Consider the following 14619-nt stretch of genomic DNA (forward strand, 5'->3'; position numbering starts at 1 on the left):
GCTCAGCAGGAGGGAGCTACCTACATCACAGACCTGTCCCAGTCTGGCTCTAGGATGTGGGAATGACTCCTTTGTCACCCTACCTCCCCGCAGGCCGAGTTTGGAGCTGATGCTGGGCCACTGGAAGGAGCAGGGGGTCTCCCTCTCCCTTTGCTCTCGCAGAGCTGGCTTTGGAATAAAGGAATCCATGGCCCCTCTCCCAGAGCTGAGCCCAGCTCCTTTGATGCAAGTAGTTAGCACATGTTTTTACTGGCTTTTTTTCCCCCACTAAGCAATGACCTAACGATCCTGTGTTCCAGCCACAGCCCCTCCTAGGTGCCTTCTTTCCAAAACGTGCATCCAGACCGGATCCAGCAAACCTCCCGGTGCAAGACGCCGCGTTCCCTTCCCCGGGGAAGCCATCTGCTCCCCTCCGCCTGGCTCCTTCTGCGTGGCTTGCAGCTCGCCAGCCCTGTGGGAAGCTCTGCTCCTGTAGGCCATGCTGTTTGCGCGTGGCAAGGGGAAGGAAATGCGGTGCTGGCTGGAGCTGGGCTGCTGGAGATGTCAGCTGGAGGCGGTTTCCAAGCAACTGTTGTGCCGTGGGACACGGAGAGCCAGGAACACCACGTCTGTGCATGCCCACAGCAAGGGGACAGTGCAATGTGTGGGATTTCATGTGTCCTTTGCATCCTTTGGGAGATTAAAAAGGGTAAAACTGCTCCAGCTTTTATTTTACCCACTGATGGGCAGTTGCATACAAGCATCCTTGAATAGATGGAGAGGTGGTAACATTGCCCTGACTGAGCAATTGGAGCAAAACTGGATGACGAGTGTATAGATATAAGCATGGTGGAAAGCCAGCAGATAGGATGGAGCTGGGGAGCAGGGCAGAGGTGTGCAAACAAGGAGTGGAAGCAATGTGAGCTGGGCAGGAAGAAGCCCAGAGAGATGGAACAGTGCAGGGCACCTGTTTCATTGCCAGTGTACGTGTTATCTGTGACTGTCTCTGTCCCCGACCCACCCACAGCTATTGATTTGGAGCTTGCCCCGTTCATGCTAACCTTGGCATTGCTGGCTCGTCCCTTATAAATCCTGCTGCAGCTCCGACCCCTCTCTCTGTCCCACCACCAGGGTCTTTCCACAGCACTGCTTTTTGCTACCGTGTTTTAGATGCAGGACAGCTCTCCCTGATTTCTGAGCAGAGGAGAAACGGGGCAGTGGATGCATTGACTCTCTTTGCCCCATGTGGGTGCCTGCCCCTTGGCAAGGAAGGATGCGGTGCCAGCTGCAGACACTTATCCAAAGGAAGTTTAAAGTCCTCCTCCTGCTGCTGCTGCTCCTGGCCCTCCTGCTGCACGTAACGATGGACTTGGCTCTCCCTGCAACTTGCAGGCTCCGGAGCTGCGATGCAAAAGCACTAAAAGCCTTGGGTACCCCCACAGGCGGTGGCCCTTTGCAGGCCAGCCACAAAAAGCTGAGCCTGCGCATCCTCCAGGACTTCAGTGGCAGCAACAGTTCCTTGGAGAAAAGCTCCCAGCCTCAGGGAGCAGACCCACGGGGAAAGGATGGGGACACAGGGATACGGCACCAGCATGGAGACGTTCGTCCAGCATGGGACAGGGGATCCAAGCTGGCCGCGCTCTTTGAGCATCCTCTTTATAATATCCCATTGCCGGAGGTGAAGGACAAAGACAAGCTGTTCATCATCAACCCCATGGAAAAATTCAGCCTACAGAGCAGTGGGAGCGATGAATGGTGAGGAGTGGGCTGGGCTGGGGGAATGTGTGGAAGTGCTTGAGGGAACAAATGGCAGGGAGCAAACAAGTAATTTCCTTGCTTGGCTCAGCATCCCACCTGCATGGCCCCAGTGCCTCAGATCTTATCTCAGCCCTGTTTCCAGGCTGCTGCCCTGGGGAGCTGCAGGGAGCCTCCTGCCCGTGTGGCACATGGTGAAGTCCAAGGGGAAGCCTGAATTATTCACACTGTTATGTATGATATCTTGGAGGTCATCTCCTCCTCTCCTTACCCAGCACTGGGCTCTGCCTGTAAATTTCTGGGAACTCCCCACTCCAGACTTCTGACCAGTTTTATCCCCCTCTCTCACCCATCTCTTGTTGGAAATGCAAAACCCCAGATGTCAGCTGGCTCTCGACACGAGACCGCGGCAGTCCCGTGTTTCTCAGGGCACTTTCTGACCTCTTTAGTCTCTGCTGGGTGGTGAGCTCACCACTGCCGGGTGCCTATTTTTGTCCCTGCACTACTAACCTCTAATTAGAAGGGAAAGTATTAATGGAGATACCAGGGGTAATATGCAGCAGATTCTTTATGGAAAGCACACCTTCCAGAGGTGACAATACTGAGATGAGGGGACTAGATAGCCCCAGTTCAGGGAGGTCAGGAGGTGCCATGGGCCTGGCCAGGGGGAGCCAGTTGCAGGTGGGAGCTCAGGATGCTGCTGGGAAGCATTCTTTTATGGATGTCTGCTGTCTCCCTCTAACTGTGCATAGCTGATTGCTCACCTGGGAGCTGATCCCCTGGGGTGAGGTCAGCTGGAAATGGAGGCTCAGCTGGGAGACCATGGGGACTTTCTGTGGGGGACGCAAGGGTGGCCATCAGCTGCCAAGGGGACCTGCGCCAGGGGCTTCCACCACCACCCAGGCCTTGTGCTGGAAGGGCCTGGGAACAAGGCCCCATCCCAACTAAATGTTGTTGTTGGGGTGGTGGTGGCTGTTGGGCTCCAGGGTCAGCAGCAGTAAAGCCGAGATGGTCCTCCCGACAGGGAAGACAGCCTACGACACCTACCCCACCTGGCTCAAGTTCCACGTTGGCATCAACCGCTATGAGCTGTATCCACGCAGGGACCCCCTGATGCACATCCTCCTGAAGGACCTGGCCACCATGAAGATCGTCAGCTCGGGTACTCACCCCTGCCCATGCCCCTATCCCATTGGCCTCCCCACCAGCCCCAGTCACCCTTGTGTGCCCCCTTCCAGTGCAGAAGTCTGGCGGTACCCAGCTGAAGCTCATCATGACATTCCCGAACTACGGGCAGGCCCTCTTCAAACCCATGAAGTGAGTAGAGCTTGACTTCAGCCCCAGTGCCGGGGCCCCTTCCCCTACTGCTGGCATCAGGCTTGGTGCAGCTTGTGATGGGGTAGTGACCTCCAGTGGTGGGAAAGAGAAGATGATCCATGAGAACCACTTCCCAGCCCTCGTCCCGGTGGGATTTGAGGCCGCACCACACAGCAGGGTACACCTGAGCCTGGTCGTGTCTCGGGTGGCACCAGGGACACAGCACAGAGGGTGGTTTGGGAACAAGCAGGAGGTGATCCATTCTTTGGCCACCATCCCTGCTCTCCCCAAATCTTCTCAGGCAGAGCAGGGACCAGGAGACCCCCGCTGACTTCTTCTACTTCTCAGACTTTGAGCGGCACAATGCGGAGATTGCAGCCTTTCACCTGGACAGGTGAGTTCTCATGTGGCCAGCACCCAAAAAGGGGCCTCAGCCCAGGGGGACTTCCCTGTGCTTGGTGGGGAGCATGACCAAAAATCTTCCCTCTGGGGCCTGCAGCCTCCCAGCAAACCTCGCATCCAACCCTGGCCAAGAAATGACTCCTTCAGCCACCTCTTCCTCCTCTATTGCAAGGACACCTGCATCTCATGGTGCTTATAGTAATGCAGCGCACAAAAACAAATGGCTCCATTGGCAAGAAACTCTGCTTAGTTTTGTGTTTTAGAATCCTGGATTTCCGACGAATCCCACCGGTTTCTGGTCGCTTGGTGAATATAACAAAGGAGATCCGGGACATCACGACTGACAAGAAACTGGCCAAGACTTTCTTCATCTCCCCAGGTGAGCTCTTGCCACCCTTTGGCTGTCACACAAGGGCAGGCACCCATCTGGGGATGACTCCAGTTGCCACCGCATCCCCATCTATGGAGGCAGTTCTCAAGAAGAGTCACCATGCTATTGCTTTATGCATGTGGCATGGTGAGTAGCTTCATCTGCTTCTTGTTCAGTCATCAGCCTGTGCTTTGTCCCCCATGCCAGCGGGCAACGTCTGCTTTTACGGGGAGTGCTCCTACTACTGCTCCACCGAGCATGCTCTGTGCGGCAAGCCGGACCAGCTGGAGGGCTCCATGGCGGCCCTGCTGCCCGACAAAGCTCTGGCCAAGCGCCGCTCCTGGCGCAGCCCCTGGCGCCGCTCCTACCACAAGAGCAAGAAGGCTGAGTGAGCTGGGACACGGGGGGACACAAGGGGATTCAAGGGGCACAGGAGGGCTGCCCAGGTGGCCCTGTGGTCACTCTTGTCCCACTGTCCATCCAGGTGGGAGATGGACCCCAACTACTGCACCAAGGTGCGCCGGACACCGCCCTATGACAGTGGTCATCGCCTCCTCGACCTCATTGACATGGCAGTGCTTGATTTCCTCATGGGTGAGGGCATCCCTCCAGTTTTTCCTCACTTTCCATGATGGCAAAGGCAATGGTCAGGTTTTGCACCATGAAGGCACTTTGCCTGCTTGTCCCCATGGCATGGTCCCCACCTGATGGCATGTTTGGGGCTGGAGGACCAGAAGCATGCTGCGTACATCGAGTTGTAGAATTGTTTGAGTTGGAAAGGACCCTTAAAGGTCGTCTAGTCCAACTCTCCTGCAATGAATAGGGACATGAGTGCAGATGCCTGTACTGTGATGATGTTGGGGTGCTTGTCTCCTGCCAAAACTCAGCGCAGGATGACATTGTACAGGAGTTGGCATGGGGCCGTGTGGGTCTCCATCCCAGCATCCCACTGCTGCCACTCTCTCCTCACCTTTCCAGGCAACATGGACCGGCACCACTATGAGACCTTTGAGAAATTTGGGAATGACACCTTCTTGCTTCACCTGGACAACGGCCGCGGGTAGGGCAGAGGGGGGCACCCAGCCACCCTCAATGGGCAGAGCTGGGGCTGAGGGATGCCAAGAGTCAAAATGAGAGCCAGTGCAGGGTGATGCTATACCCCCCCCGATGCCAACCCTTGGGTTTCTCCCGCAGCTTCGGCACGCACTCTCGTGACGAGATGTCCATCCTGGCCCCGCTCCAGCAGTGCTGCAGGTAAGCAGCTCCCACCATCCATGTTCCCATTGCGGAAAAGCTACCTCGATGCCAAGCTTCGTCCTCCCCTTTGGCAGCATCAAGAAGTCCACCTACCTGCGGCTGCGGCTGCTGGCCACTGAGCCCTACCGCCTGAGTGAGCTGCTGCGGGAAGCACTGGCTGCCGACCGCCTGGCACCCGTCCTGGCCGAGCCCCACCTGCAGGCACTGGACCGGCGCCTGGGCAAGGTGCTGGCGGCTGTGGGACGCTGCCTGGCCACGGCAGCACAGCCCCACCAGGTGCTGGTGGATGACATAGGGCCGTGGCCGTGACATGGGGATGATGTGGTGCGATGGCAGTTGTCACCCTGGGAAGAGCTCTGAGCGCAAGGTGTTGCATGTTGGCACCTGGATGATGCAAGGGGAGATGGGCGGGTGCGCGCCTTATTTAAATAAATAGGTCGGCCTCGTGGAGAAAACATGACTTGGGATCCCAGCCAGCGGGGCTGTTTTTCCAGTCTCAGATTCACGTGGCACGCTGGGATGGCCATCCCTCCAAACCCTTCTGTAATGAGAGGAGGAATCTTCATAGCATCACAGGATGGTTGGTTATGGAAGAGACTTCAAAGCCCACCCAGTCCCACCCCGTGCTGTGGGCAGGGCTGCCACCCACCAGCTCAGGCTGCCCAGGGCCCCATCCAACCTGGCCTTGAACCTCCAGGGATGGGGCACCCACAGCTCTCTGGGCACTTGTGCCAGTGCCTCACCGCTCTCTGAGTAATGTATTTCCACGCAGGACTTAACCTAAATCTCCTCTCTTTTAGTTTAAAGCCATTCCCCCTTGTCCTGTGCAAAAGGTCAGTCCCCTTTCCTGCAAAGTCAGTCCCCTTCCAGCCTTTCCCCAGCCCGCAGCCTGGTGTTAATGGTGCCGTTGGTAAGCTTCCCCATGTCTCACCCAACCGGCACTGCTCATCCCTGCCCACGCTCTTCCCACACCCACCCCAAAATCCCAGCGGGCTCCAGGTCCCTCCCGCAGAGGTGGCTCTGGGATCCACACCGGGCCCAGCACCATATATAGCGCCCGGCGCCCGGCTTATCCCCTAATCCTGGCCGGGGTTAATCCGTGGTGGGTTTGCGTCAGCCGGGACAGGTGCTGTACCATGGGGGTTTCGTGCCCCATGTGGGGATGGGTGGCCCCGGGTTGTCTGTGGGGCACGAGGTATCTCCAGGACACGGTGCAGGGAGCAGCAAATTGGGCGAGTTGGTCGCTAATGAGCTATGGGGAAGGGGGGGGGGGGGAAGGCAGCGGGGCCTGGGAAAGGCAAGTGGAGATTGAGGCTAGAATTAATGGGCTGGAAGGAGAGGAGAAAAGAAACGAAACAAAGAAACAAGGGACAAAAAAACCAAGAACTTAAAAGAGAGAAAAAAAAAAGGGGGGAGGGGGGGTTGAATAGCAGACAAAGGCGCACTGAGCGCGCAGCACACGGGGACACTGCGAGCGCTGCGCTGTGCCTCGCGGGACCCCCCCGACCCCCCCCGAGCATTGGGGCGGAGCATTGGGGCGGGGCGGGAGCCGGGGGGGAAGGAGGAGGAGGAGGAGCGGGGGGGCTGTGTCTTGCAAAACAAAAGGGAGAGGAGCGGTGTGGGCGGAGGGGGGTGAGGTGCTGCTGCTGCTGCTCCGCGGCTGTCCTCGGCTCTGCGGTGGGTGCCGGGGGGGAATGGAGGGGTCGGGGGTGCGTATGGGGGCTGTGGGAGTGAAGGGGTCTTGTGGCATGGGGGTGCTGGGTGGGGTGGGAGGAGTCCCGCTCGCGTCTCGGTCGTGGGGCTGCGTGGACCCGCGTGGGGGGACGGCGTTAAGGGACAGTGCAGCTGTCACTGCCCCGGGAACAGGTGCCCCCGGGTGCGCTCGGGTTGGTCCTATGGGGGCACGGGGGGTCTTGGGGGTGTCCCCGAGTGTGGCTGCCCCCGATGACACTGTGCCCCCCCGTGTGCCCCCCAGGTGAGCCGCGGTCCCCCGCCATGTCGCGCCGCAGCCAGCGCCTGGTCACCTCGCGCCTCTATGCAGAGGATGAGGACGGCCCCAGCTCCCTGCTGGGGAGCACCGCCAGGTTCGGGGGTACCGCGGGGACGTGGGGGGGGGGTATGGGGGTGTGAGGCTTTTGGTACCCAACAGCTTTGGGCCCAATGGGCGGCAGGGAGGGAAGCGCTGAGAGCGCCGTGCCGGAAAACCGCAGCGGTGCAGGCGGAAGCGGGACCGGGGGCTCCCCACCTTTCGGGGTGTCGCAAAGCGGCGGTTCCGCCGTGCCGAGCATCCTCCCCGCCCCGGGGCCGGCATCGTAGCCGTGCATCCGCTGCGTGACTCCCACCGCCTGCTTCTCATCCCCACCTCCACCCCCGGCAGGACGGCGGCGAGGAGGAAATCAAGCGGCACCAAGCGGCCGTCACCCGGCCCCAGCACCCAGACCTCATACTACAGCGAGTCCTTGGTGAGCGAGTCCTACCTGGGGGGCAGCCGGGGGCTGGCCGCGCTGGATGATGCCCTGGATGGCAGCACTTACTGGGGTGAGCCTGCCCACCTGTGGCATCTGTCACCTCGACCCCTCGGGGCATCACGGTTGTTTTGGAGTGGCTGTTCTCTGAGCTGTTTCTATGGGGTTTTTTGGGGCGGGTAAGCAGGCAGGGAGCTCCCCACCAGGAGGAGAAGGGATACAGGGGACACGGAGTCCAGCAAAGTCAACGGGCTGCTGGAGAGCCGGACTTATGACACCTACGCCTCCTCCTCTGGGTACTCCTCAGAAGATGACTATGCAGGTAGGAATGCGGTGGTGGGATGCTGAGGATGTGGGATGATCCCACATCCATGGGACCGCAGAGTGACAGCCCCTATATCAAACCCAGGGATGTGGCTTCCATCCCATGTTGCCTCTCACATAGAATCCCAGAATCATTAAGGTTGGGGAACACCTCTAAGCTTATCTGGTCAACCATCAGCCCATCCCCACCATGCCCACTGCCCCCCTTCTTTCGTTGCCCCTTCCCCCGGGTTTTGAACACCTCCAGGGACGGTGCCTGCACCACCTCCCTGGGCAGCCTGTGCCACTGCAGCACCGCTCTTACTGAGAAGAGTTTTTTCCTTATGTCCCACCTGAACCTCCCATGACACAACTCGAAGCTGTTACCTGTTGTCCTTATCTCCCTCCAGGTCAGCTCTACTCTGCCCACAGCAGCTCGGGGTCAGGGCTGAGGACCGCTGCCTCCAGGGTTGGCTCCTTCCTCTGGCAGGTGTTCACTGCACCAGGTGAGTGAGGACCTTGGTGGAAAGGGCTTTCTCTCCTCTGCACGCTTCTCCCGTGCCCTTGTGGAGGTTGTTGTCCTATGGGGCTGCTTTGCTCGCATGCCTGCTCGCTGTTGACCATGTAGCAGTTGGCGTCTTCCACATCTTGCAAATCTAAGGCAGGGAGGGGTGGGGATGCTGCACGCATGGGTTGTCTTCCTTTAGAGAGCATCCCTGGAGGCAGAGGGGATGTCTTGGGGTCCCTCTGAGCCTGCTTGTCCTCCCCCAGCCCGATTCGTGGGATGGCTCCTGTCCTGTATAGCCACCGCCTGGCACCATGTCACTGGAAGGGCTCCCCAGCTACAGCGTGTCCCCCTGTCCAGGTGAGTAGGACCCCAGCCCTATGAGCATCCCACCACTGCAGAACATAGCCCTTAGCCCTCTTTCTTCCCCACTCTGCAGGCGCTACCCACGGCTGAAGAAGTCCCTGTGGTTGCTGCTGCTCCTCCTGCTCCTTGCTGCAGTCACCTATGGTGAGCCCATCTACTACCCCCTCATCCCAGTGCGACACGGGGCTGGAGAGCCATCGTCCCCATGCTGTACCCAGGATGGGATGATGGTGAGCTCAGTGCTTGTGGCTCCTGTCTCCCATCACCATCTCACTGTTGAACCATCTCATCCCCCATGTGCCCAGGAGCATGGTACCTGTACCCGTACGGCCTGTCAGCACACAGCCTCCCCATCTTTTCATGGTGGGGAGCAGGACAGCTCTCCTCCTCCGATGTGTCTGGGGCACAGGACGTGACTGCACTGGACCAGGTACAAACTGGTTGCCTTTGGGGTGGGATGGCTGGAGCCGGGCACTCAAGGGTGCTCTGTGCCAGTGGGTGCAGCCCCTAAAGTTTGGTTCATCCTAAAGATGGAGGGAGGGGAAGCAGTAATGGGGCACAGCCACCCACGTAGGCCCACAAGGCGCAGGGGCGGCTGCATGGTGTTCTCTTTCCCATCACAGGGGCTGCGGGGGGAGCAGCATCTCCTGACCCGCTTCCAGGCCCTGGAGAAGCGTTTTGAGGCTCTGGAGGCTGCGGTGTCACGCTGGGAACTGGGGGTGGCCGGGGGTGAATCCCCACCCACAGGAGACATGCTGGGCCTGCTGGAGGGGCTGCTGGGCCGCCGCCAGGCCAACATGGAGGAGCGTCTGCGCAGTGACATGACTGGGCGCCTGCAGGTGAGGGGAGCAGGATGGTGCAGGCATGGGGATGCAGTGGGGTGGGTTCTGATGTGCCCATCTCTTCCTTGCCCCGCAGGGTGAGCTGGATGCCCTGCGGACACAGCTGCAGGCCGATATGGACAGACGTCTGGGGAAGATGGCGCAGGCCTCGCAGGTGAGGGATGTGCGCCCCGTGGGGGCCCTTGGGGATGGTGGGCAGCTCTTGTGTTGATTATTGTGCCTCTGTGCCGGCAGGAGATGGAGGCCCGGCTTCGGGATCTGAATGCGGAGTGGCAGAGGTAATGGTGCTTAGTGTGGGGAGAAACCCCACTGCGGGGCTGGAGCTTAGGGTGGGGTAGGCCTCGGCCTGGCATTTTGGAGTATTTGGTTGTGCTTGGTGGCATTTCTCATTGCGCTGGTGGCACAGGTCGGTGCAGGAGGAGCTGCAGGGCCGTTGGCAGCGGGCGATGGGGGAGCTGCAGCAGGAGGTGACAGCACTGAGGAGGGAGCTGGCAGGGCTGCACTCGGAGCAGGAGGCCATGAGCAAGCACCTGGAGGCCGTGCTGGAGCAGATCAAGGCAACGCGGGCTGATGTAAGTCCAGGATGTCCTCCCTTTTAGGGACCCTTACCCCCACCTGAGGCCTCTTTTGAGGCAGAGGTGTGGGTCCCTGCCCTACGGCTGAGCCCCATGCCACACTTCCAGGTGGAAGCGCAGATGCCAGCATGGATCAGCCGCTTCCTGGCACAGTCGCGGCAGGATGACGGCAGGGCTGGGCTGCTGCTCCAGCGGGAGGACTTACAGGAGGAGCTGCGTGCCCTGGAGCTCCGGATCCTCACCCAAATGCGGGAGGAACGTGGGCTGGCAGCACGGGACAGCATTGGTGTGGCCCTGCGGCAGGGGGGAGCTGGAGGGGTGACAGAAGAGGTGAGTGGTGGCCGAGCCCTGGGGACATGGGTGGGGATTCCATGGAGCTTGCAAACAACCAGAGCCATCTTGTTTGCCCTGTCCCTAGCAGCAATGCTGAGTCATTTGGGGCAAAACGTTGCAGCAGGATGACAGCGGAGGAAAAAATGAGCCTGTTTGCTTTGGAAATATTTGCTGGCAGCTCCCTGTGGAGAGAGGGAGGGATCGCACAGGACTGGCAGTCCCCTCACCCTGTATGGGCTCTAGTGCACGTGGTAACATTGGGACACTGAGCTTTAGGATCAGCTCTGGGGGCACCATGTGGACTTGGGCCCGGTCCTTGTCCCCCTCCTCATCCATCAGCACTGGGAAGGGTGAGCCCAGCCAGCCCAGGCGCTGCCCCTTCCTTGCACAGCACTTCTTGTCCCGGGTATTTTTAGCAGCCTCTAATGAGGCTTTGCAGCCGAGCGCACGCCTGCTCCTTTTTGCCGCAGTGATTCATCACTGCCTGTCCCGTGAGAAGGGCCCCAACTCCATGGGCTGGAGGTGGGCACAGGGCCCCATAGCTGTGACCAGACCCATCTTTACCCCCACAGCAAGTGCACCTCATCGTGGACCAAGCACTGAAGCGCTACAGTGAGGACCGTGTAGGGATGGTCGACTACGCCCTGGAGTCAGCAGGTAGGTGGCAGGGGGGTGAGCTGGGGGCAGCCAGGCAGTGCTGGCACTCTGCTTTACCCCTGTGCTCCTCTCCCTGTACCAGGGGCCAGCGTCATCAACACCCGCTGCTCTGAAACCTATGAGACAAAGACAGCACTGCTGAGCTTGTTTGGGATCCCTCTGTGGTACCACTCGCAGTCCCCACGCGTCATCCTGCAGGTGGGCGCTGAGAGTTGGGTTGAGAGCCCTGGGGTGATGCAGAGCTCACGCTGGGTGTAGTGGCTGGGAGGAAAAACGGTGCTGATGGTGATAATGTTGCTGCTGCTACCTAAGAGCTGGCATTCCTTTTCTGTGCACGTAGCCAGACGTCAACCCTGGGAACTGCTGGGCCTTCCGTGGCTCCCAGGGCTTTGCTGTCATCCGCCTGTCCAGCCTCATCCGGCCCACAGCCGTGACACTGGAGCATGTCCCCAAAGCACTGTCACCCCAGGGAACTATCCCCAGTGCCCCTAAGGACTTCTCTGTCTACGTGAGTAGGGTTGTAGTGGGTTGCTGGAGGGTGGGATGCACCTTTGTGGCCCCCATTCCCCATCCCGATCATCCCTGTCTCTTCTGTTCCCTGCAGGGCCTGAAAGAGGAGCGAGAGGAGGAGGGCCTTCTCCTGGGGCACTTCACCTACAACCAGGATGGTGACCCCATCCAAACATTCTACTTCGAGGTGAGGCACGGCAGTGTTGTTGGAGCAGGAAGGAAGTTGGGCGATGGTGTTGGATGTGGGGAGGTCTTGGTGTCCCTCTGTTCTCAGGGCATTCAGCCTGTGAAGTGGGACTGATGTCCACCTTGAGCCTTTCAATGGGAGGCCCTCTTGCCTGCCCATCCCCACATATCTTCTCCATGGAGATCTCCAGCACCCACCTGGGCATGACCCCGGGTGACCCGCTGGACCCAGAGATCCCTTCCAACCCAGCCATGCCGTGGTTCTGTGACACATCTCTCCTGTCGTCAAGGGTGACGACGTGGGCACCTTCCAGCTGGTGAAGCTGCAAGTGCTGAGCAACTGGGGCCACCCGGAGTACACCTGCATCTACCGCTTCCGCGTGCACGGGGAGCCAGCGCTCTGACTCCCCCCTGCTGCCAGACAGGGCCGTCCTGGGATGTGGGAGGCTGCACTGCCCTTCGCCTGCGCTGCTGCTGCTTGCAGAGGAGAGGACTTTTTGCCTGCAGAGGGGTGAGGCGAGGACATCCCACCACGCGGGTGGCTCTCGGTGCGTTTCGGACACTTCTGAAGTTCATTTTTTTTTCCTATTGGGGCCGCGCTGTCCCCTTTCTGGTGGCACATATAACTTTCCCACTGCTGGGATGGAGGGAACTCCATGATGCGCTGGGGCACTGTGCTGCATCGTGCTCCCCTCCCTGTTTCTCAAGATCTTAAGGACCTCAACCCCTTCCATGCCGGGCAGGCAGAGGGGACATAAATAAGACAGTATTAACTAAGTATGGTGGAGGTAAAGGTTTGGGGGCAGCAGGAGGGGAGAAATGGGGCAGGTGTGGGATGCAAAGCCACTACTGGGCTGGGGTCTGCTCACTTTGGCCCAGCAGCCGTGTTGGGTCCCAGTGCTGCTCAGGTTCCCCATGCCTGAGGCTGCCTGTCCTGCTTGCTAAGCTTGAGGATGCTGCGTTCAAACCTCGCCTGCTTCCCCCTTTGGGTTTGCTCTGTTGGTTGTTTTTTTTTTTACGGGGTCAGATTGTTTTCCAATGAGGGTGTCGGGGATTTTTATTTTTTATATTAACAACGGAAATACTTTTTCCATGCAATTTCTACTTACGTGGAGGTGGAGCTGTGACGTGATACCACTGGAGCCAGCGCCTTCGCCTGGCAGTGGGGCTAGAGCTTTGCTTGGCACAAGGATGCACACGCTGTAGGATAAGCTGCAATAAGAGGAGCACAGCTGGGCTGGGGGACAGGGCCCCGCACTGCGTGCTGGCAGGACGTCCTCCGAGCTCACTTTCCCACTGGCACGTGTGTATAGAGGCAGCTGCTGCTGGGAGCTGATGTCCTGGGTACCATTTCTCCCATCCAGTTTGTGGGGTGGGCCATGGGGTGGAGGAAGCTTGCTGGGCCCCACAGGCCCCTTCCCCCCCCCCCAGCCTCAGTTTACAGCTCAGCTTACGCTCTGGAGTAGTGTTTCTAACCACCACATTTGTCTTGCGTTTAGTTGGCAAGTAATAATATAAGCTGCAGGGCTTGCGTGTGGCATTTGTGCCCTGTAGGGTAGGATGCTGGCTTCTGCCTCCCAGGCACTGAGCACTGATCCCTGCCCTGGGAGAGGCAAGGGCCAAAGAGAAGGGCACAGGGCTATCAGCCCCAGGGGATCGGGGTGATGCTATCCCCATCTCCAGTCACTTAAAATGGCCGCACAGGGCTGCTGCCAGGGCACTGGGGGGAGAGGAATAGATTTGCTCTTATATTGAGCACAGAGCTTCAACTTCTGGCATCCACAGCCTGAGTTATTTTAAGCTTGGCTGCAGCTGCCTGCGAGCGGTGACGGTGCTGAGCACCCAGACCTGTCCTGTGTTTATCTGAATGAGAAACAGAGTGGAAATGCAGCTCCCCTCTGTAGCAGGGCTGTCCATCTGCTGGAGGAAATGCCATAACCACAGGGCTGGAGAGTTGCTCTTCACTGCAGTCCCTTCTGTTCTCCCCCCTCGCTCTCATTTTGCCCCATTGCAGTGTTACAGACCTGCCCTGCGCCCACGGACTGTTACAGGCAGGAGGATGTACTTAATGCTGTAGCCTGCTGCAAATGCTGCACTGTTTTGTTCACTGTATTTTTTAATCAACAGATTGTAATTTATGCCTATGCAAAGAAAGAAGAAAGACCAAGACAAATAAATTATATCTAAACTGCCTAGAGGTGATTGGTTGGTGTGCTGGCAGGTGGGAATGAGATGCAGCAAGGTGAGAGCATCCTTGCTGGAGCTGTTCTTTGTGTATTCTCATACCCGATCCTTATTTTCCAGCTGCTATACTACATACGGGCATGCAGGTTTGCCCAGCACCCCCCATCTTACAGACCTGAATCCCTTGGGCCACAGAAGCCAAAGCCTGCAGCCCTGCTTGCAGCCTTCTAGCAGTGCCCCAGCTCAGGGCTGTGCCCCAGCCTTGGCTCTCTGCTACAGCTCCCTGTGAGGCTGCTTTGTGTCTGGGGGCAGGCTCTGGCACAAGGACAACATCCCCACACCCCAGAGCTGGCTGGAGCCTACGCTCACCAATTACAGCAGAATTAGTACGCTTGGCATTTCACCACCACTGAGAAGCACCAGCTCTTACACAAAGCAAATTCTGTAGGGGCTCAGCTACAGCACAATCCTCTGGACTTTGCTCCCTGCTGCAAGCGCGGCCTCCCCTTGCAGCCAGCAAAAGCAAGCAGTGCCAGGTGAACATTCTTGTGGCAGGCGGTGTTGGAGCTGCAAGCACTGCTTTTCCGGCAGGACAAAATGCCACAAGGCAGCC

The 14619-nt window shown here is 58.8% G+C and overlaps 2 protein-coding genes across 2 annotated transcripts; both read left to right on the forward strand.

Annotated features, from left to right (window-relative positions):
- The first annotated feature begins 707 nt into the window (after nt 1-707).
- On the forward strand, nt 708-5540 carry LOC107314278 (extracellular serine/threonine protein kinase FAM20C-like). Its single transcript, XM_015863365.2, has 10 exons — nt 708-1734; nt 2721-2896; nt 2973-3051; nt 3353-3445; nt 3717-3832; nt 4031-4211; nt 4308-4417; nt 4802-4883; nt 5018-5077; nt 5155-5540. The coding sequence occupies exons 1-10, from the start codon at nt 1223-1225 to the stop codon at nt 5387-5389; spliced, it is 1644 nt and encodes a 547-aa protein (XP_015718851.1). The 5' UTR covers nt 708-1222; the 3' UTR covers nt 5390-5540.
- Nucleotides 5541-6643: 1103 nt separating this feature from the next.
- Nucleotides 6644-14019, forward strand: SUN2 (Sad1 and UNC84 domain containing 2). The gene is made up of 18 exons (XM_015863306.2): nt 6644-6757; nt 7056-7164; nt 7458-7618; nt 7733-7867; nt 8259-8354; nt 8620-8713; nt 8793-8863; nt 9025-9149; nt 9343-9558; nt 9638-9715; nt 9796-9839; nt 9968-10133; nt 10245-10466; nt 11042-11126; nt 11209-11324; nt 11467-11634; nt 11731-11823; nt 12113-14019. The coding sequence occupies exons 2-18, from the start codon at nt 7076-7078 to the stop codon at nt 12224-12226; spliced, it is 2073 nt and encodes a 690-aa protein (XP_015718792.1). The 5' UTR covers nt 6644-6757; nt 7056-7075; the 3' UTR covers nt 12227-14019.
- Nucleotides 14020-14619: the final 600 nt, after the last annotated feature.

Source organism: Coturnix japonica, chromosome 1 (genome assembly GCF_001577835.2).
Source record: "Coturnix japonica isolate 7356 chromosome 1, Coturnix japonica 2.1, whole genome shotgun sequence".
Lineage (NCBI taxonomy): Eukaryota > Metazoa > Chordata > Aves > Galliformes > Phasianidae > Coturnix > Coturnix japonica.

Coding starts and splice junctions, on each gene's coding strand:
- LOC107314278 (XM_015863365.2), top strand. CDS start 1,223: ATGTGGGTGCCTGCCCCTTGGCAAGGAAGGATGCGGTGCCAGCTGCAG. Junction 3,446..3,716: donor GCAGCCTTTCACCTGGACAG/GTGAGTTCTCAT, acceptor TTTGTGTTTTAG/AATCCTGGATTTCCGACGAA. Junction 4,418..4,801: donor AGTGCTTGATTTCCTCATGG/GTGAGGGCATCC, acceptor TCACCTTTCCAG/GCAACATGGACCGGCACCAC.
- SUN2 (XM_015863306.2), top strand. CDS start 7,076: ATGTCGCGCCGCAGCCAGCGCCTGGTCACCTCGCGCCTCTATGCAGAG. Junction 9,559..9,637: donor ACATGACTGGGCGCCTGCAG/GTGAGGGGAGCA, acceptor CTTGCCCCGCAG/GGTGAGCTGGATGCCCTGCG. Junction 9,716..9,795: donor AGATGGCGCAGGCCTCGCAG/GTGAGGGATGTG, acceptor CTGTGCCGGCAG/GAGATGGAGGCCCGGCTTCG.